The sequence below is a fragment of the Mesoplodon bidens genome (assembly GCF_964165515.1).
Source record: "Mesoplodon bidens genome assembly, chromosome: 1".
NCBI classification, from domain to species: Eukaryota; Metazoa; Chordata; class Mammalia; order Artiodactyla; family Ziphiidae; genus Mesoplodon; species Mesoplodon bidens.
In genome coordinates, this window is record NC_138176.1 from 173,015,171 (window position 1) to 173,039,017 (window position 23,847).

Genomic DNA, 23,847 nt, shown 5'->3' on the forward strand with positions numbered 1-23,847 from the left:
TCAACTCCAGTGATCAACAAGAGCGCCTGAACAGGAACCTGGTCCTTCAGCCCCAGTGGGGGCAGGAGCCTGTGCTGAGCACCCCCACCCTCACCCCCATCATTTGATACCCATTCTGGCCATTAGAGTGCTTTGGACAGAAACCGTCATTTCAGCTCGAGGAAAACGCTCTCTGTAGTCTGGGATTTGAGATCACTATGTATAGTTTTAAATTTCGAATTGTAACAGAATGCATACAGGTTTTTGATATAGATAATAGATTGTTTGATATAGATAATAGATAATAGATTGTTTAAAGATGAGAGGTGTGAGACACACCAGGCAATTTCAGCACCACAACTGGATTCAGTATTTAGTTCGCAGGTTCAGAGTAGGATGAGACAAGCTTCAATTCTATTCCCAATTTCCTTAGTCAGACTCTTCATTTATCCAACTACCTCCCAATAGATGAAGATGAAAATGAGTCAGAATACCTATAGGTAGCAGCCACCCTGACAAAGAGCAAGGGACCCAGGAGATGTGAAGACTTAAGAGGCCAGAGTCAAAGGAAGAAGAGTAGAATTCTGGTACAATGCCAAAAGCAAAGAAAGAATTATGAAAGGAAACCAAGGTGTAACCTGTAGATTCCCATGACTGATCCCCTGGGTAGCAGCCAGCTGGAATATTAAGTTCCCACCCATAAAATCCTAAATGGAAAGTTTTGCTTTTCCTCCACCCTCCCTCCCAAAAGTTGGATTTAGTTTTCTTAACATCTCCTTCAGGGTTATATAATATTCTACACTTGCTCTAACTATATTTTACACATATCAAGCTAAAATCTGAAAGTATTTTAGCATTTCTACTGTGGAGCAGAGAAACAAAGCTTTCTCTGAAAAGGAACAAAAAAAATTATGCCCAACAGAAAATTAAAGAAAACATTTAAAAATGCCAACATCAGAAAAAAAATTAATTTTTTCCTTTTAGAGCATTTCTCTACTGTTGTACAACAACTGATAACTATAGAGGAAGTGAGCAACAGTTTGGTTCTGCATGCTGTGGCACATGAATTTCAGCCATCCACAGGCACTTATTTCTTTTTAAAAGTCAGGGTCCATTGCCATGATTCAAAAAAGCAATACACAGTATATTTACTTCTGAAATTTATTTCAGGTGACAGGACACCCACAGACTAACAAAATAAACATAGAATTAAATAGTATTCCCAAAGTCCAATTCTACCTTGTAGGAAAGGCAGGTGATGATTTAGCTACCAAGATTAGTCCATGTTAGTTTGTCCATGCAGTCTCCATCCCTTTCTTCCATGCTGCTTTCCCACCCCACACCACCCCCACACACACAAATTTGAGAGCCATTTATAACAGCAGGACTGAAACTATTTCTCACTTGAAGATTTTAAGACAAAACACCTGAGATGGATACACCCAACACAGAAAGTGTAAAAAGAGATTAAGAAATATACTTAGAGATTTTAATGATATTCTTCTATAATTGGGGGAGGGGAAAGGATTAAAAGGGGGCAGGTGGATCAATATGCAGGAGAAAAACAGAGAAGGGTTTAATTTACCTTGAAAATAACCAGTATTCTATTTGTCCAGGCCCAGTGAGAATTTGTGCCAAGCAATTTCATTCATTTCACAGTGCCTGGCACATTGATGACTGTGTGGTAAATATTAAATAAATACTTGTTGGTTGATGAAAAATATACATGGCAATGCTGTGTACACACAGGAAACAGAAACTTGAAGTGGTCAGACAAATTAGAAAGCAATGCAAGGTTTGGTTCTGCATGTCAATAGCATTTTCAAGGTACACAACTGAGGAAACAAATGAGATTTTAAAATGTGCTATATCCATAGTTCAAACATGTTGTTCCCCTATGGGTGCCAAAACTTTATTTGCAAAAGAAAAGCTAAGATTAAGATAAGATATTTTCAATTATATATACACAATATAATTTTAAAGACCAGTCATTTTATTGTTTAATATGTCTTCTTGAATTAAAAAGGTTGACTGCTCAGGATACTTACATTCATAATAGCAATATACCACTTGAAACCTTTAACACATAAGCACCTATTTGCTAAAGCTAGTCTTGAACTTTTAGTAATGTCATATGCTTTTAAATTAACCATTTTAAATACTATACAAAGCTCATAACACAGACTGCTAGCTTATAACTGAATTAGGTAACTACTAAATACTCATTAGGCAAACTACTGAAAATAAAGAAAACATACACATTCCTACAGCTCCATGAATGCCCAAATTAAAGATGATATAATGAGAATTTGGGATTAAGCAATTGTAATTTGCCTGTAAAACCTCAATGGCTTACACATTTTAAGCTGAACTAGAACCTCTAAGCACGTTTTCCTTGGGAAAAATCACACATTTAAAAATAGTGTCTAATGGAAGGTCCATTAAAATCACAATGGATCATAGCTGTCAACTTTAAATAGTGTCTTTCTCCTTAAGAGCTGAAGTTTACACACTGGTGCAACACCACAAATGCAGATGCTACAAAGGGAGCTACAAAAAAAAGCCACAAATTTTATTCACAACACTTGCATATAAAGTTTTCTTTCTGCAGACTCGTGTGGAGTTGAAAATAAAGGATGCTAATATGCATATTATGCAACATATCAAAAAAAGAGAGAGAGAGAGAGAGAGAGAAAGAGAGAGAAAACACTTTAGTTGAGTGAAAATTCATTTATCTACTGAAAATCTGGGAGAATTTACATCCACTGTACTCCAAATTTACCCCTAAGTGACAGAAAAATACTATATGAAATGGAAAAATATTAAATATGAGTTAATCAATAGCTGATTACCTTTAAAACTTTGGGCTTCTTTTCCCTCTGGGGCCTCTTGTTTTCCTTTATAACCTAAAAAAAATCAAATTGCAAAATGAGCCTCCATATAAGAGAAAAAAAATTAGCTCCCACCTCCCCCCCAAAAAAAATTTTTGGCTATTCTCTATAAAACTACTTATACCATCTAAAATCATCAACATGTTTGCTAGACAGAACCTAAAGAGCTTATGTAAAATGTACACTTCAAAAGTCACTGAAAAAAAGCCTTGCATAAAGATGAAGTAGGGAAATACCCTTTTTTCCCCTTAAAGTCTGTCTTAATTAGCCTCTGCATTCTTCACAGCGAAGCCCACGAGGTAGCCATCTTGCTTGCTTCTGCAGAGGAAGCCTCTACAGTTGAACAGTTCTGCAAACTGCTTTTTGGTATTATTATCATGGTGTTTAAAGGCAGCCCTGGCCTGCCAGCACTGTAGACGTGCTGGGCATGCCTTTTGCAAAAACAGCCCCACAAAGAGTGCAGCCAATGGCAATGCAGAGCTTAGCAACTCCAAAGTGATCTTCTCTGCCTAGCCTTCCTAGACAAAGGATCTCCTGTGCGGCTCCGCTCTCACCACAGGACACAGGCAGCCACAAGCTGCGACATGGAGTTCGCTGCAGAGGATCTGGTCGCGCCGAAATCACAGGAGGCTTCAGCAAAAACAATGCACACAAATCCCCCAGGTCTCCACCATCGGATCGATGGCGGATTCTCCCTGATTAGTAACCTCTTGGCGGCTCCGAGGGCAGGTCTGCGCAGGGGGAGGGGTACACGGTCCTGCCTTTAACGTACAGGAGATATAACTGAGCTGAGGGGGGCATTTGGGCTTGCTGAAACTCTGGAAGGTATTGTGCATTTTTACTTTATAAGGCAAGGCTAAATATTGGCGATATTTAAGGCAGGGAGGTTATGTGAGGACAGTGTAGGCTCAGCTGCTGGGCTGCGTGTCTCATTCCTCGGGAACCACACCTCTCTGCAGCAGGCGCTTTGCCCAGAGACACAGCAATTTGATTTCTGTCAATAAATGTCCAATGATAAAGGCGGATTAAAAAAAATAATAAAGCCACTTAAAAGGGAAAGGACAGGATGAGGACAAGGAGAGGTGGAGGAGTTTTCAAAATACACTTGCCACTCTGAGTGGCTGGAGATTTCAAAAAGATTTCTCTCTCTTGCTCTGGACATTTCTGATGACCTTCATTTCCCAAAGAAATCCATCCCTTCCAGAAGGTGGATTCATAACTCTGGGACAGAAGAAGCACCTCTGGCTCCTCTGCCTCCCAGGATCATCAAGTGTCACTGAGCATCTCTCCGCAGAGCTGCCAAGCAAGTCCCCACGTGGAGCCTGTCTGTGCACAGGCTGATGGACAGACACAGCCACTTACTTCCCAGGGACTGGGAGTTGAGCCAGAGTGGAACAAGCAACCAGCCACACTCAACACACCTGAACTGCCCCCATGCCCAGTGGGTGGTAAGCACTGGGAGAGCTGGGCACCACAATTAGAACTTGCCAGACCCTGGGAATGACAGAGCCAGAGAAGTTTAGCCCCTCCCTTCAGCCTCCTGGACATGTAACAGGGGCAGTAGACGAAGAACCAGGACAGCTGTTTGAGCTGGCAGGTCTCAAGGTCACTGCCAAAATGCAGTGCAGAGGCCAGTCACAGTCCCATCACAGCCACCTTGACAGCTGCACAGATCTTGGGAAGACAGCCTCAGCTCCATCCTCACAGGGCCAAAGTTTCAGCAGCACATTTGGGGGATTGGCAGGAGGGCCTCACTGGCTGCTCAGCCAAAGATTGGTTTTCCACTTGCAGTTGGATTCAGAACAGATTCCCACAACCAGAAATCGGGAACAGAGAGAGGGCCGGAAAGCCTGTATTTCATCACCCTTGATTCCTAGCCTTTCAGTCTGCCACAAAAGCATGCTTTTCTTGTTGGAATGGGAAGTCCAACATGCATTGTTTCCCCACTTTAAACTACCTCTCCCTCACCCACCCACTTTCAAATTTTTTAACAAATGTAAGCAGCAAGCAAAACCAGTGGATTTTGACCTAACCACGTCCACTACGGCAACTTAAACACACTGAACCCACGCTAAAAAGCTCTCTGTGGGGAATGAAGCAACCGTGAAATGAATGGGTAGAGAAACAGGAACAAACACAAGATTGGAAAATGAGTGCAAAACCTTTTAACCCTACATTTCTTTCTCTTTGGAGATTTTTGTGTGTGTGGTAAAATATACATAACATAAAATTTTCCATTTTAACCATTTTAAAGTGTACAATTTAGTAGCATTAAGTATATCCACAATGTTGTGTAAGTATCACCACTTTCCATTTCCAGAACTTTTTCATCATTCCAAACAGAATCTCTGTACTCATTAAACAGTAACTTCTGTTCTACTTTCTGAGTCTATAAATTTGCCTGCTCTAGGTACCTCATATAAGTAGTATCACACAATATTTGTTCTTTTACGTCTGGCTTATTTCACTTAGCATAATGTTTTCAGGGTTCATCCATGTTGTAAGATGTATCAAGAATTTCATTCCTTTTTAAGGCTGAATAACAACATTTTGTTACCCATTCTTCTGTTGATACACTTTTGGGTCATTTCTCCCTTTTGACTATTGTGAATATTACTGCTATGAACATAGGTATACAGGTATCTATTTGAGTCCCTGCATTCAATTCATTTGAGTATGTACCTGGGAGTAGAATTGCTGGATCATATGACAATTCTGTCTAATTTTTTGAGGAACCACTAAATCATTTTCTGCAGCCAAACTATTTTTTACCATTTTACATTCCCATCAGCAATGCATACAAGGGTAGCCCTACATTTCTTAAAGTGTCTTCCATTTCAATTACAGATTATGCCTCTCCCCTTGAGTAGCCGAATAACATTTTATTTATTTATTTATTTTATTATTATTATTTTTTTGCGGTACGCGGGCCTCTCACTGCTGTGGCCTCTCCCGTTGCGGAGCACAGGCTCCGGACACGCAGGCTCAGCGGCCATGGCTCACGGGCCCAGCCACTCCGCAGCATATGGGATCTTCCCAGACCGGGGCACGAACCCGTGTCCCCTGCATCGGCAGGCGGACTCTCAACCACTGAGCCACCAGGGAAGTCCCGAATAACATTTTAAAAAAGCATCAACATTTTCCCAGGTTGATTGCTCACTATTTAGTAAAATGGCCATGATATATTAAGATATAATTATAGGGGACTTCCCTGGCCGTTAAGCAGTTAAGACTCCGTGCTTTCAGTGCAGAGGATGCGGGTCCGATCCCTGGTTGGGGAACTATGATCCCATGTGCCGTGTGGCGAAAAAATTAAAAAAAACATAATTATATATTTTAAATCATTTTATTACCTGTGTGATCCATATGTTTGCCTCAATAAAATAAAATCAGGATCAGAGTGTTAGGTCTACTGAATATCCACACTGGTGAGAGGTCCATTTTTTAAAGCCTCATGGACAGGCGTTTTCACTGTATGGGATACTCATGAAACCACACAACATCGCACTTGGCAACCTAAGCAAACATCGAAGGTCTATGTTTAGTGTTCTGTAAAATGAGTTAATAATAAAGCCAAAGCTCACCCCAGCTAAATGGGGGTTAATGGAAGTGACCAGAAGTAACATTAACTCCAAATATCCAACTGATACTACACCATGAAGATCTATACTTGTTTGAACACAGAGTAGATTGGTAACATCAATTAGTTGTGACCATCTGTTCTAAATCCTATACCTAGCGATTTGTCCATCTCAGCTCAAGGCTTAGGTGACATGAACTTTGATGGAGAAAATAATCAGAAATTACTAGCAGAGAAAGTGGAGGTCGAGAGCCATTCCCATTATCTTATTATTTAGGGCAAAATGCATACAACTAGATCCAGTTGAATGAATGACAAGTTGAGAAACTAAGACACATTGTGTTGTAGTCCAACCTATTCAGAACTTATTTTTGTCACTTAAATCTATTTGTTTTCCCCACAAGGAACCATTATTAAGTTGCATGAGCTACTTAATTTTGTAATAACTTAAGTGTATTAGGTTTTTTCAAATATTACAAAATGAGATCTCTTTTCTCTTAAAAGTCACATGATTACAGAGCTAAAAAAAGAACATCAGAGAAAATTTAGGTCATAGATAAACTGAGGCCCAAAGAGGTAAAATTACTTAACTCAGGTTACACAGCAAGTTAAAACCTGAAATTGAGCCTGAATCTAACCATTTACATTGCTCTCTCTATAATTCCCCTTCATTACTTAACAATAGAATTTGAAAATATCCCAAAAGAACCTTAAAAGAACCATCTTCACACACAAAAAAAGGGACTTCCTTGGCGGTCCAGTGGTTAAGACTCCACGCTTCTACTGCAGGGGGCACGGGTTCAGTCCCTGGTCGCGAACTAAGATCCCACATGCCGTGTGATGCGGCCAAAAACAAAACAAAAACAAAAAACACTTCAAAACCACACCCTTATTTATAAAAATATTGAATCACTATGTTATACACCTGAAACTAATATAATCCTGTAAATCAACAATACTTCCCCCCAAAAAATCCTCACATGCATCGTTTTTAGGCTAGAACAGCAGCTCAAGAAGATTAGTATTTTTTTCCTAATATTTGTTTATTTATTTATTTGGCTGCACTGGGTCCTACTTGTGGCACGTGGGCATTGCGGCATGTGCGATCTTTAGTTGCAGCATGTGGGATCTAGTTCCCTGACCAGGGATGGAACCTGGGCCTGGAGTGAGGAATCTTAGCCACTGAACCACCAGGGAAGTCCAAAGAAGATTAGTATTTTTTAAATTAATTAATTAATATATATTTTTGGCTGTGTTGAGTCTTCGTTGCTGCGTGTGGGCTTTCTCTAGTTGCAGCGAGCGGGGGCTACTCTTCGTTGCAGTGAGCAGTCTTCTCATTGCAGTGGCTTCTCTTGTTGCAGAGCACAGGCTCTAGGCGCACAGGCTTCAGTAGTTGTGGCTCGCGGGCTCTAGAGCGCCGGCTCAGTAGTTGTGGCACACAGGTTTAGTTGCTCCGTGACATGTGGGATCTCGCTGGACAAGGGCTTGAACCCATGCTCCCTTAATTGGCAGGCAGATTCCCAACCACTGCGCCACCAGGGAAGCCCTAGGTGTATTTTCTAAAAGATAATATTGTGTGCCCTCAGAGATAAATTTATGAATAATTTCAAAATCCTACTTCTCTTTCTAAACATAAGCAATTCTGTACCCACAAGAAACTAGACATAAAAATACTGGCTAGGAGGAGTCTTCTTCTAAATTAATCTTGAGTTATTTACTATTCCTCAAAATTTATAGCTGTGCAGCACAAAATCCTTCCAATATAAGCCACACTCTCGCCTCCCATGAAATCCTCCTATATGTCTCCTCTTATTTACTGTTGGAGACATAGCTTTTGCTGTGATACTTGGTTAAGATATTCTAAGTACCACCTTTTGTAAACTTCCAATCAATAAGAATAACAACAAAAAAAAGGCGGTTCATACTTTAACAATTCTAATGGAGATCTTAAAATTAGTTTGATTTTATGTCATGTGAGACATAGGAACCTGAAAGGCTAACACTGGAGATCTTCTCAGTTTTTAATCGTGAATGATTTGAGTCGATCCCCTGGCACAGCCTTTCCCTGGCTTCCCTCCCCCACTTCCTTCCCTGAGGCTTATCTGCAGTAATGCTTTTTCCCTCTAAGGGGCCTGGTCTACCAAGTATCCAACTCCATTCTCTCTAGCAGTCCTGCTTACTGCTGGTAAAAATAACTGCTCTTCAACAACAAGAACTAAGGAACAAGTAAGCAAGCAGTGATCTTCAGCAGCTGCCAAGTGAGAACAGTTGACAATGAGGTGAACCATAGATAATGCCAGAGACTAAATGGGGCTAAAATATCACCTCTCCCCAATTTCTTTTCAACAATTCGTAGTACTAACTTGAAACTGACAAGTCTACTCCCTCTATTACAGTCTAGATCCATAATTTGAACAGCTAAATCCAATAACAGCATCTATGGCTTTTTGTCAAAAACAAATCACAAAGGATGCTGCAATTTAGAAAAATTTCCCCTTTTGTGAATGATATATTGAATGCTTCTTATTATTCCTAGTCTGTCCTGTGTATTTTATAATTAATGTTATTCTTTTTTTTTTAAAAGGAAGTTCTGTACCTTCGGGCTCCTTCTCTATGTTATTCATGCAAGAGAGCTGACTCTAGAGAACATCGTACCCTCAGTTTTTTTGTTTTATTTATTTATTTATTATTTTTTATTTTGGGCTGCGTTGGGTCTTCGTTGCTGCACGTGGGCTTTCTCTCGTTGCGGCGAGTGAGGGCTACTCTTTGTTGTGGTGTGCAGGTGTCTCATTGTGGTGGCTTCTCTTGCTGCAGAGCATGGGCTCTAGGCGCGCGGGCTTCAGTAGTTGTGGCGCGCAGGCTCCAGTAGTTGTGGCACGCGGGCTCAGTAGTTGTGGCTCCCAGGCTCTAGAGCGCAGGCTCAGTCACTGTGGTGCACAGGCTTAGTTGCTCCGCGGCATGTGGGATCTTCCCGGACCAGGGCTCGAACCTGTGTCCCCTGCAATGGCAGGCAGATTCTTAACCACTGCACCACCAGGGAAGTCCAATACCCTCAGTTTTTGATCTAATAGCAAAATCCTAAAACTGTCTTGTTTCACTGAGAAGCTCAAAGCATTTACACACATACAACTTCTTTCAGAGAAAGTTAGACCTAGGTGTCTCCTAAGTTTAGCAAAATCAAGCCAATTTGTTAATTCATGTTTTTACAATGAAATTCCCCCATTTAATAACCAAAAACCGTTAAAACAATAGTGTTGTTTTAAAACAAGTGTTGGGCACTTTCAATATGCAGACATGGTGCTGGGCTCCCCGCTCCCCCCCAGACCGTACCATCTCAGGAGAGACACAAACAGATAATTATTATGAAGTAGTATGGAAAGGGGATGAGCCCAGAAATCTATGCAAGACCAGAGAAGGCTTCCCAGAGGAAGTGACATTTATTTCCACTGTAAGTAGGAGTTAGTTAAACATAGAGGGACAGAAGAAAATTATGTGCCCCAGATGGAGGTAACAACATATACAAGGACACTGGGAGCACTGTGGCTATTGACAGTCACACTATGGGGAGAAATGCATATATACAGATACGCTACAACATGGGCATTAATGTTGATCATTGAGAATGCATATGAAGAGATGTAATCAGCTTTAATTCTCTACCATTCTGGTTTGAAATGTTTCTGTTCCATCCTTCAGCTTTCCGTAATTGGTCCTTTCAAAAGACAACAGTGATACCCCTGTTAAGTTGTTCATCACAAACAGCTACCTTTTCAAGAGAACTAAGGAGAGGTGACTGGTTTATCCTAGGTCTGAAACCTTTGTATTTTAGCTAGAAAAAACCCTCATGTAACTAAGTCTCCTAATCAGAATAAAGCAATATTTTGAGAATAAGTGTACGTAGGTTTTTGTTGAGATGCGATCAGTTACTCAGGAAGGGTTAACCTCTTTAATTTTTGAACTAATTTACTCGAGTCCCACACAATCTATGGAGAAGCAAGATTTGCCTGCCAAGCAATGTTACTCTTTCAGCTGGGTAACTCTGGTTGTACTGGAGAGATGCTTCTGATGTTTGGAGAAAGGGATGCCCTTCCTCTGTTCATTCCAGAAATAGAACAGAGAACACCAGCTATATTCGAGGCACTGCCTAACACCTGTGGAATCTCTGACAATGAATAACTTTTCCATTGAGCTTAACTCAGGTAGAGAGAAAAAACAAAAAACTTGACATGGAGCCTACAATATTTATAATTATGGAATGCCTAAAATTAATTTTTTTAAGGTCTGTTTGACTTTCTTGATATCCAAATACTTATTTAGTGGGTACATTAGCTCTTGTTTAAACTAAAATAAATAAACAGTCCTTGATATTCTTACTAGAGACTTTTTTTTTTTTTTTTGGCCGCAGAGCATGTGGGATCTTACTTCCCCAACCAGGGGTCGACCAGGGATGGAACCCGTGCCGCCTGCAGTGGAAGCACAGAATCTTAACCACTGGATCGCCAGGGAAGTCCTAGAGACATTTCTTCTAACTTGAGATTACCATTTCGTTGTCGGAGGGGATCCTTTTGAGCTTTTGCAATGTAAAGCCCTTTAGGAATAACTTGTAGGATCAAGAGGAGATATATTTGTCGTAGCAAGAAAACAAAAAAGTTATTTTCCCCACAGTCCACCTTAGAAATCAACAAGTATGGAGCTCAAGGTTATACCTGTGTTAACTGTGCAGATTTAAATGAAAAACTTGCCTATCTTTATCAGGAGTGTTTTAGCCTAAACGATTATAATTGTGTTTCCATAGATACTCTTAATGGCTAGTTAAGAAAATTCAATTTTCCCCCAAATCTGTTTGATTTACCTGACTTCCAAACACTTATTCAAAGTGTACATTAGCTCTTGCTTTTTAAAATAAATGGTTCTTAATGTTTTTATAGATACTTATAAACTGTGAATTGATATTTTCCTTGCTCATAACAACAGTTCTTTCATGCACATCATTTGAGAATAAGTCAAACTGCATTCACTGATGCTGTGATTGTTTCCAACTTTATGAATATATACCATATTTTTATAAGGCTACTTTCGCTAATCATCATAAATGAAGCATTAGTGGGTTTGGGGAGGGGGTGGTGGGGATGAAGGACCACTATACCTAACAATTCTCTTAACCATAACTATGTATGTGATAAAAGAAAATTAATTTAGATTTTTTGAAAAGAAAGTATTATTTCATCGTGGCTTATCCACCTTAAGATGTTATATCATACAATATCAAAATACGATCTTATACAAGATCAGTATGTCCTTGGTGGGATCCAAATCCCAATGATGCTTATTAACTATGGGACCTGGAGTAAGTTAACCTTCCATAGACTCAGTGAGGGACAAAGCTGACTTTAGGGTTAAATGCTGTAATGGCTATGAAAAAAGCTTCTGGTATGGCAGCTGACTTGCAGGTGGTTCCACTACAGCAACGGAGAATGATGGCTGTCACATGAACATGTACAAATAAACAAGGTATTAAGCAATTAAAACTCACTTAAGGGCTTCCCTGGTGGCGCAGTGGTTGAGAGTCCGCCTGCCGATGCAGGGGATACGGGTTCGTGCCCCGGTCCGGGAGGATCCTGCATGCCACGGAGCGGTTGGGCCCCTGAGCCATGGCCACTGAGCCTGAGCGTCCACAGCCTGTGCTCCACAACGGGAGAGGCCACAACAGTGAGAGGCCCACGTACCGCAAAAAAAATAATAATAATAAAAAAATAAAACTCATTTAATATAAAAATGGAGATATTCAAGCAAACAATATTTTGGGACATTGGAACCTCTCCCAGATAAGTCTAGTATTAACAAGATTTCTGCTAGAGTTAGGGCGTGCTAATTTCACCATACCATTATAACATAATCTTACATTTATTAGTTAAAAAAGAATATGGGGCTTCCCTGGTGGTGCAGTGGTTGAGAGTCTACCTGCCAATGCAGGGGACATGGGTTCGAGCCCTGGTCTGGGAAGATCCCACATGCCGCGGAGCGGCTAGCCCCGTGAGCCACAATTACTGAGCCTGCGCGTCTGGAGCCTGTGCTCCACAACAAGAGAGGCCGCGATAATGAGAGGCCCGCGCACCGCGATGAGGAGTGGCCCCCACTTGCCGCAACTAGAGAAAGCCCTCGCACAGAAACAAAGACCCAACACAGCCATAAATAAATAAATAAATAAATAAATAAATAAATAAATAAATAAAAGAATATGAAACTTTCACTTCCAGTGATAACAAAATTGATCATTTGGAACAACCCGCCAGCTGAAGACAATTAGAAAAACTACACAAAATAAAAAAACCATCTCCTTGGAGGCATAAGAGAGTGAAAAAATTCACACCATAGTGTAGAATTAATTACCATCCCAAGATTCAGAGGGTAATGAGGTTCAGGGGGGTCAAATTTTCTTAGGTAAAAATTAAAAATGGAGAAAAAAAGCTAAAAAGGTTGTTAAAGAGAAGTGTAACCTTGAAATTAAAATACAGAAGCAGTGGAATTGGCAAACTCAAAGAGTTTAAATAGTTGATTTATGTCAAAAAATTATATTTTTGCAAAATGAGACTTTAAGATTCTTTTTTTTTAAACTTGTACTGAAGTATAGTTGACTTACAATGTTGTGTTAGTTCCTTTCTTTTTTTTTTTTTGGCTGTGCCGTGTGGCATGCAAGATCTTAGTTCACCCACCAGGGATCGACCCTGTGCCCCCTGCATTAGGAGCACGGCGTCTTAACCACTGGACCTCCAGGGAAGTCCCTAGGGAGCTTTTTTTTTTTTTTGGTGTGTTGGTTTCTGGTGTACAGCAAAATGATTCAGTTACATATATATATATGCACATATATATATTCTTTTTCAGATTCTTTCCCATCATAGGTTATTACAAGATACTGAATATAGTTTCCTGTGCTATACAGTGCTATATAGTTTCCTGTGCTATATAGTTTCCTTGTTAAAATGAACCTAGTATAAGATTCTTATACAACATCTCTTTCAAAGTTTCAAAAGTCTAAAAGATAGGAGCAATCACCTTAGCAGGGCTATCCTCAACCAGTCCACATTTTGGTTCCACTTCTCTCTATCCTCCAGGTTCTTCATATTTGGCTTGTTGCCCTTGCTCAGAAACATGGTGGTTAATTTTATTTATTTATTTATTATTTTGGCCATGCCACGCCGCTTGTGGGATTTTAGTTCCCTGACCAGGGATCGAACCCTGGCCCTCGGTACTGAAGTGTTGAGTCCTAACTAATGGACCTCCAGGAAATTCCCGGGAACGTGGTGCTTTAAATGAGCACTTACCATCCAAGCCAAGGGCTCTAAGCCAAGATCAACTGTGTAGTCTTAGGCAAGTTACTTGGCCTAAGCCTCAGTGTCTTACTTTATACATTGGAGGAAGAATGTATGCTTCATAGGATTATTACAAGGATTACATGAGATAATGATCATGTCAGTGCTTAATACAGTACCAGGCACTTAGTAAGTACTCAATATATAATAATTGTTATAACCCCTTCAGATATCAATGTTTACTACATACCAGTTCCACATCTATGACTAGTATCATTTAATTCAACCAACATTTGTTTGGTGGCTACCAAATGACAAGCACTACACAATGTTTGTGTCCCCCCAAAATTCATTTTTTGAAATCCTAAAGCCCAATATAATGATATTAGAAGATGGGGCCTTTGGGAGATGCTTAAGTCATGAGGGTAGAACCCTCATGAATGGGATTAGTGCCTTCTGAAAGAAGCTCCATAGAGCTCCCTAGACTCTTCCACCATGTGAGGATACAGTGAGAAGGCACAAACCATGAACCAGGAAGTGGGCCTTCACCAGAATTCAACCATGCTGGTGCCTTCTCCAGAACTATGAGCAATAAATTTCTGTTGTTTATAAGCCACCCTGTCTGCAGTATTTTGTTATAGCAGCCCAAATGGACTAAGACAGACTTGAACAGACATTTCTCCAAAAAAGATATACAAGTGGTCAATAAGGACATGAAAAGATGCTTGTATCATTAATCATTAGAGAAATGCAAATCAAAACCATCCTGGAATACCACTTCACACCGAGTAGGAAGGCAATAATCAGAAAGTCAGATAATAAGTTGGGTTTTTTGTTTTGTTTTGTTTTTTTGTGGTACGCAGTTCTCTCACTGTTGTGGCCTCTTCTGTTGCAGAGCACAGGCTCCGGACGCGCAGGCTCAGCGACCATGGCTCACAGGCCCAGCCGCTCCGCGGCATGTGGGATCCTCCCAGACTGGGGCACGGATCCGTGTCCCCTGCATCGGCACTGCGCCACCAGGGAAGCCCAGATAATAAGTTTTGATGAGGATTGTTGAATCTAAAATGGTACAGCTACTTTGGAAAACAGTTTGGCAATTCCTTAAAGTTAAACAAAGAGTTACCATATGACCCAGCAGTTCCAATCCTAGGGATATACCCGTAATAACTGAAAACACATGTCCACAAAAAAAAAACCTGTACACAATTGTTTGTAAATGCATTATTCATAATAGTCAAAAAGTAGAAACAACTCAGAAGTCCATCAACTGATGAGTGTTTATACAAAATGTGGTTTATTCATGCAATGAAATATTATTCAGCCATAAAAGGGAATGAAGTACTGATAAATGCTATGACATGGATGAAACTTGAAAACATTATGCTAAAGTAAAAGAAGCCAGATACAAAAGACCAAATATTGTATGGTTTCATTTACATGAAATGCCCAGAATAGGCAAATCCATAAAGACAAAAAGTAAATTAGTGGTTGCCAGGAGCTGAGGGAGAGAAGAATGGGGAGTCACTGCTTAATTATACTGGGTTTCTTTTTTGGGGTGATGAACGTGTTCTCGAATTAGATTGTGGTAAAGGTTGCACAACTTTGTAAATATACTAAAGACTGGGAATTCCTTGGCGGTCCCGTGGTTAGGACTCTGTGCTTCCACTGCAGGGGGCACTGGTTCGATGCCTGGATGGGGAACTAAGATCCTGCAAGCTCTGCAGGCAAAAAAAAAAAATATATATATATATGTATATAAAACCACTATTGCACTATTGTACACTTTCAAAAGAGTGAATTTTATGATACATGAATTAGATCTCAGTTTTTTAAAAAGAAGAAATTGGGGTTTCCCTAGTGGCACAGTGGTTGAGAGTCCGCCTGCCGATGCAGGGGACACAGGTTCATGCCCCAGTCTGGGAAGATCCCACATGCCGCAAAGCGGCCGCTGAGCCTGCGCATCCGGAGCCTGTGCTCCGCAACGGGAGAGGCCACAGCAGTGAGAGGCCCGCGTACTGCAAAAAAAAAAAAAAAAGAAAGAAAGGAAGAAGAAATTGTTTGATTCTCCTTTATCGTAATGGAAAGAGTGCCTCTACTACTTGCTAACCAGGGGGAATTAATACATTTTTTAATGTGGGTTTCCATTTCCTGGTCTGCTAAATGGGAGTCCTAATACTTACACTTCATGGGTCACTGTCAGGATCAAATATGGTAACATTAAGCCTTCTAGCACAGTGTCTGGCCCATAGTAGACTCTCAATAAATGTTAATTTTTCCCTTTTTCCTTTCCTTTGTTAGTTTCCTGCACTGCAAGTCAAAGAAGGTTAAATTTTGTTAAAATCTTATGTACCTAATTATCAATGAAGACAAAGTTCCCTGGTTACTGACTTTTTTAAAAGAAATAAGTTAAACACTACTTTGTTTTGGTTTCCTTGTTTTATTGATTTTTTTTTTTTTTTTTGCGGTACGCGGGCCTCTCACTGCTGTGGCCTCTCCGGTTGCAGAGCACAGGCTCCGGACGCGCAGGATCAGCAGCCATGGCTCACGGGCCCAGCCGCTCTGCGGCATGTGGGATCTTCCCGGACCGGGACACGAAACTGTGTCCCCTGCATCGGCAGGCGGACTCTCAACCACTGAGCCACCAGGGAAGCCCGATTTTTGTTTGTTTTGACATCTCATAGTGTACCAGAAATGTCCCTAGAAAATGGAAGTAGGTGAATAAAGAAGGTAATTTAATTTTATGTTGCCTAGTAGACAAATCTCCCTGCAATTCTGTGTTAATCCCTAAACACGTTACTTACTCCTGCAAGCATGGAGGAAACTAACACACACACACACACATACACACACACACACACACATTTTCTCTCTAAATCTAAACTGGATCAGCTCCCTCCAAAAGTCCATGGCTTGGGGCTTCCCTGGTGGTGCAACGGTTGAGAGTCCGCCTGCCGATGCAGGGGACACGGGTTCGTGTCCTGGTCTGGGGGGATCCCACATGCCGCAGAGTGGCTGGGCCCGTGAGCCATGGCCGCTGATCCTGCGCGTCTGGAGCCTGTGCTCCGCAACGGGAGAGGCCACAGCAGCGAGAGGCCCGCGTACTGCAAAAAAAAAAAAAAAAAAAGAAAAGAAAAAAGTCCATGGCTTGGATCAACTGTGGGCTTCCACTGTCTTGTCCTCCCACTTCCTCCTGTCTTGATCCTACTTTTGCCCTTTAACAGAAAACTCACCACAAAATGGTGTTCCATATGAAATATGATACGAAAATGAGCTATGTAGTGTAAATGTCTAGAATATGGCAGAAACACCAAAACCCTCTCATTATACAAGGACAAGAAAATAACTGTGGCATCGTCTCACCAGAAACCACAGCTATAATTCTGCATCACATGGGAACAGTGAAACCAATTCATTCATAATCCTAATGCTCTTGCAGGAAAAATGCATTTGCAGATACTGTGAAATGGTGTGTACTGGCTACTTCTGAGGACTTTAGTTACTTTCCTCTAAGTAACGTGAGTCAAGTAGCAAGAGGGAAATGGGTGAAAGTAATGAAATGAATAGGCAAATCTCTTCAAGGATAAAACAACAACCAACACCTTAAGCCCCTACTATGTAGCAGGGACTCTGCCAGACCCTTTGTAGACACCACTTCTGCTCCTCAGGCATCCCTGCTTCAGGGGTCTATCACAGTGTTACAAATAGATCCATTCTCACACTGATGACCACATGGGGGGAATATAGGATCTTAGTATAACTTAACCAGAGTAACAGTTGTCAATTTCCCTCCTTCAAAGTCTTAAAAATTGGTGTGACTCCCTTACTTGTTTTTACTTTGGGGAGTAGGAGACATGATTTATATTTCTGTGAAATCTAATGAAAGCTAAAGACCATCTCTCCAGAAAAATGCATATAAAACAACATGTTACATATAATTTTGAGGGGATGGGATCACAAAACACTGAAGCCCATCCAGATTAAAAACCTTTGATGTAGAAGTTCTAACTTTATGACTTTTGAAACATCATATGAAAGACAAGTGTTGGGATCATTTAAACCAGGATCAAATTAGTCTTAGGAACTCTTGTCTAGCAACCCAAAAACATGTAGAAAATTTAGTGGGACTAAAGCACTAATATAATAATAATAACTTTAAAATTCTGGGTTTTTCCATGGTAGCTAAAAATACACCAAGTACCTAATCTGATCTGGCTAGTGTCCAGTCATTTAGCTACGCTAATGAGATATGCTTAAATGCTGGCTCAACCCCCATCTTTGAGAGGGCATGAAGATGTGTTTACCAGAAAGAAGGTAAAAGAAAACTTTAGTTTCTCTTTTTGAGAGAAGGAAATGGACCTGACTTTCCAAAAAATACCTGTACTACAAACTTCAGGTTTCCAAAAGTGGTAAAGATTTAGAAACCATTAGGCAATAATAAATCATTAACAAAATACTAAATATTTTGGTTATGCTAATACTTCTAGCTTGAAATACAGGACTAGTAGTTTCCACTGTCAAGAACATAATCTGAGGTGACTTCGCTGGTGGTCCAGTGGTAAAGAATCTTCCTTGCAATGCAGGGAACGCAGGTTGGATCCCTGGTCAGGGAACTAAGATCCCACATGCCCTGGGGCAACTAAACCCGCGTGCCACAACTACTGAGCTCCTGTGCCTCAACTAGAGCTGGCCTGCCACAAACTACAGGGCCCACGCACTCTGGAGCCTGTGTGCCACAACTAGAGAGAGAAAACCCGCACGCCACAACTAGAGAGAAGTCCACACACCACAACAAAGAGCCCACGCTGCAACAAAAGATCCCGCATGCCGCAACTAAGACCCAATGCGGCCAAAAAAAAGAGAACATAATTTGAAATGGGACCCAAAATAATTCATCCAGTCATGAAAAGTAATTTAGTAGGTTATGTTCATTTACCCAAAGGAATATTATACACATACTTTTTAAATCTTTACAAATTTTTACTTACAAGGGAAATGTTAATGATATACTGAGTTAAAAAAAGAAGAAAAAAATTTACCTCATTCAACTTTAAAGATGTTATTTATTTTTTTCTGTGTGTGTGTATACATGGTTAGTTTTATTATAACAACGCAATTTGTATACTTTTTTTTTTTTGGCCACGTTGGGCCTTCGTTGCTGCGTGGGCTTTCTTTAGTTGCGGCGAGCAGGTGCTACTCTTTGTGCAGTGCATGGGCTTCTTACTGTGGTGGCACGGGCTCTAGGTGCCCAGGCTTCAGTAGTTGTGGCATGCGGGCTCAGTAGTTGTGGTGCATGAGCTTAGTTGCTCCACGGCACGTGGGATCTTCCCAGACCAGGGATCAAACCTGTGTCCCCTTCATTGGCAGGCAGATTCTTAACCACTGCACCACCAAAGAAGCCCACAATTTGTATACTCTTAACATTTACAACTGAGCATCATCTTTCCAGTGAAACAAAAAGAAAATATTTAAAAACTACATTATTTTTTAAATGCAGGGATCTCCCTGGTGGTCCAGTGGTTAAGACTTCGCCTTCCAATGCAGGGAGGTGAGTGTTCGATCCCTGGTTGGGGAGCTAAGTTCCCATATGCCTCAGGGCCAAAAAACCAAAACATAAAACAGAAGCAATATTGTAAATTAAATAAAGACTTTAAAAATGGTCCACATCAAAAAAATCTTAAAAAAAAAATGCAGAAAAAACACTGGAAGCAAATATGCCTATATACTCATCGTGGTGGCATCTAGGTAGTAGAATTAAAGTTTGTCTTTTTCTTGTTTCTAAGCTTTCCAAATGCAAATTACACTACTTTGATTTTATTACTTTTTAAAGTAACACAAGCTCTTTATGTAGAAATTCAAAACATGTATAAGAATTTAAGCAAAATTTAAAGTCACTTATTTTCTAATACACCCATCCTCCATCCCAAAACTCCAGTCCTCAGAGGTAAACACTTCCAACAGTTTGGTTTGGTAGGTATGTATCCTTTTAGAATTGTTTTTCTAAACTCCATTTACAATTAGAAAAACGTCATTTTGAGCTTTCATGGTCCTCTTCCCTTTAGAACTTTGAGGTGTCCAAACTTTGCATCTTGGTATAACTCATAATCACAAATGGACATGGCAGTAATTTTAAACAACACAAGCAGCTGCTTTTTAAGCATATTTTTAAAGCACTGTGTACTTCCTATAAACTTTTTTCTCAAGTCCTCTACTTGAATTTCTGCTACAGACATCCCATGATCCTAATACCTTTGGTACTTGAAAATGACATATATAGAATAAACCCCAAACTGTTTTGAGGTACTAGCTGCTGAGATGATATATTAAGTACACATGGGATATAATGGTTTACAGTGCACTTTTTTTTTAAGAGACATTGGTATGTGAGATAGGCCGAATCTTACGTTTTTGATGGGATTTCATTCATTCATTGAATCATTTGTTCAGCAAACATTTATTGAGCACCTATGGTGTGCCAGCACCCTCTATAGCCTGAGCCTGGGCTTTAGAAGTAATTTACACATCTCACTTCTAATCACTGCTTTCTCACCATGTCCTTTCTTAAAAAACTGTAGCAGTGTTAACAGGACATAAATAAATCAGAAAAGAGCAAGATTTCTCTTGTTGCTTACTAGCAGACATGAAGAGCTGACGATAATTAGCCAAGACTTTCTGGATAATCATGACTTGAGCACTGAGTCTCATGATCAAGGTAATAACCTGAATTGCTTAGATTAGTTTGATTCATTGGCTAGCTGTGTCTTACTTTAATACGATAATAGTACGAAAATATATGATCCCACCTTCTCTCCTAGCTGGTTACTCTAGTGCCACATCCATAATAGTACCGCAGTGACTGGCTGCTTCATAGGGAGAGTGACTTTTGCAGCTTTGAAACCATCAACTCTTGAAATATTACTCTGGAATAAAAATATCAAGAAGCTGACCAACAAAGACATGGGGAGATAAGCTCTGTAGCAAAATAAACATGTACCAAACTACAGTGCTCACTAGTAAGTGATAGTATAACTTGGATTATACTGATACTAGATGAAGGTGTTAAGTCAGTTTCACACATTTTTCTTTCTGGATAACATGGTCTACACAAAATGGCAAGGTAAGATTTGAACCATACTGACAAGATTCCAGAAATTAACACCCACCAGTCATAATCAATCAAGATCAGCATGGTTTTGTTTACATGCTTGGGGTTTATTTTTATTTATTTATTTATTTATTTATTTATTTGAAGTATATTTGATTTACAATGTCGTATTCATTTTTGGTGTGTAGCAAAATGGTTCAGTTATACATATATATACATATTCTAAACATGAAAGATCCTAGACGCCACAGACTTTTTTTCCTATGGTCAGCTCTGTGGTGAGGTATACTACTGAAGTCTCAGTAGTGATCCAAAGAGATTCCTTAAAGGCACATTTAGGGACATCTAACATCTGCCCTCAATTGCAAGAGTTGGTAGCAAAAATTTGTTCCATATGCCATATATAACATATGCCAAAATGAAATCTGGCTGTTTGAAAACATTGAGAAAAGCAGTGGCCAGAAGAGGCCTGTCCCACGCAACTCCCACTAAAATGGATAAAATAAAATTAAACAAGTATGTCAACCAATTCTGAAGGGACATCTCCGGAACTAGACTATTATCACACTATCCACAGGATAGTGAACAGTCAGTGGTTCAATTTGTATCATATAATACACTTAACTTTTAGCTTTTCAAGCACAAACTATATAGGTATTGCTATTTTTCCAGGTGTAATTTCTATTAGCTAAGAAGGTAGCATGGTAATAAATAGCACATTTTACAGTGTTATCTAATATACTGCTATTAATCTAACCAAGCATATAATAACCCTTTAATACTTGGAGGAAAAAAAATCAATATTAACTGGAGTAGGGAATTCCCTGGTGGTCCAGTGGTTAGCACATGGAGCTTTCACTGCCATGGCCCAAGTTCAATCCCTAGTCGGGGAACTAAGATCCCACAAGCTGCCTGGCATGGCAAAACAAAAACAAAAACAAACAAAAAAACCCAAGAAACAAAAAATATTAATTGGAGTAAATATTAAGAGACTATTTCACTTTGGCAACCAACTCACAAACTGCTTAGTCATTCAATTCATGTTAATTAAATGTGTGATACTATACCAATCATCAAGCTATAGATATATAATTCAAAACACTGCCCTCAGAAGCATATCTGCAAACAACTGTGTTTTGTTGTTGTTGTTGTTGTTTTTGAACATACTAAAAAGTGTGTGAAAGTGTAGCCTGGCCAAAGCACCTACCCTTTAAGTCCCTAAAAAGCACCCCCCCTTTTAACATCACTCACTATTCAATAAATAGAATAATGCATATGTCTCAGTATGCTAAATTACAAATGAAAAATGAGGAATACCTAGCCAGGAGCAAATTCCTAGATGACTATGAGTTATAAAGTTAATGGTTTTAATTAACTGTATTTCTGAATATGGAGAACACTAAGCTGAACTAAACTTGGCAAAAAATAGCACTTTATCTCTTGGCCAAAGAGATCACTGGGAAGACTATCTAATCACCTTGTTGTTCAATTAAAAGAAACAATTGGGAGACAAAAATATAATCTATGATCAAAAAGAGTAGATCAAAATTGTTTTTACTTCTCCCAGACATTAGTAGTTAACATTCTGAGAAATGGCATATGCCTTTGGGGGCTAAGTATATTTTAGAAGAAAAAAATTTTAACAGTTCTGTTTTTTTTTTTTTTTTGTGATAAGCGGGCCTCTCACTGCTGTGGCCTCTCCTGTTGCGGAGCACAGGCTCCGGACGCGCAGGCTCAGCGGCCATGGCCCACGGGCCCAGCCGCTCCGCGGCATGTGGGATTCTCCCGGACCGGGGCACGAACCCGTGTCCCCTGCATCGGCAGGCGGACTCTCAACCACTGCGCCACCAGGGAAGCCCCAGCAGTTCTGTTTTTAAAATGTACATTTGTTTCATATAATAAAATATTATTATAGGGCTTCCCTGGTGGCACAGTGGTTGGGAGTCCAGCTGCCGATGGAGGGGACACGGGTTCGAGCCCTGGTCCAGGGTGATCCCACATGCCACGGAGCAACTGGGCACATGAGCCATGGCTGCTGAGCCCGCGTGCCACGGCTACTGGAGCCCACGTGCCAAGAGCCCGTGCTCCACAGAGGGGGAGGCCACTGCAATGGGAAGCCCACGCACTGCAGGGAAGAGTGGCCACCGCTTGCTGCAACTAGAGAAAGCCTGCACGCAGAAACGAAGACCCAACGAAGCCAAAATACATAAATTAAAATATATATATATATTATTATAAATAAATAATAAAATAAATATTCTAATAATAAAAATATTAACATTTAAAAACTGTAAATGTATTTTCTCTTTCTCTTTCTCACTCCAACTCTCAATAATAAGTAAAATAATTCTGATGTGAGGAACAAACAAATACATGAAATATATTTGCTTACCAATATTCTTACTTATCAAAGTAAATGGGCTTCAATCACTGATGTGTGTAAAATAAATATCAAAATTTTTAATATCAAATACCTAAAAATAAAACAAACTAAATAACTCTATACTGAAAGCTACAAAATGTTATTGAAAGAAAGTAAGTCATAAATAAAGATATACTATGGTCATGAACTGGAAGATTCAATATTGTAAAAATGTCAATCTCTTCAAACTGATGAGAGGGGGTATAGCTCAGTGGTAGAGCATTTGACTGCAAACTGATGCACAGATTCAACACAAACAATAAAAATTCCATCAGCGTTTTTGGTGGAAATTTACAAGCTGATTCAAAAATTTTGATGAAGGGATTTCCCTGGTGGTCCTGTGGCTAAGACTCCAAACTCCCAATGCAGGGAGCCTGGGTTTGATCCCTGGTCAGGGAGCTGGATCCCACATGCCACAACTAAGAGTTTGCATGCTGCAACTAAAAAGACTCCACATGCAGCAACGAAGATCCCCCACACACACGGCAACTAAGATCCAGTGCAGCCAAATAAATAAACAAATACATATATTTAAAAAAAATTTTGATGAAAATGCAAAGAAC

At 40.1% G+C, this 23,847-nt stretch overlaps 1 protein-coding gene across 4 annotated transcripts in view; it reads right to left on the bottom strand.

Annotated features, from left to right (window-relative positions):
* Positions 1–23,847, bottom strand: part of TET1 (tet methylcytosine dioxygenase 1) — a 134,814-nt gene that overhangs the window by 94,885 nt on the left and 16,082 nt on the right. For 2 of the 4 annotated variants that reach the window (XM_081224302.1, XM_081224303.1), the window contains exon 3: positions 2,832–2,885. In XM_081224302.1, coding sequence (XP_081080428.1) covers positions 2,832–2,885 — 54 coding nt within the window. Of the gene's footprint in view, positions 1–2,831; positions 2,886–3,106; positions 3,384–3,424; positions 3,600–23,847 lie in introns of those variants that run through there. The other 2 variants (XM_081224305.1, XM_081224304.1) reach the window with 2 other exon arrangements.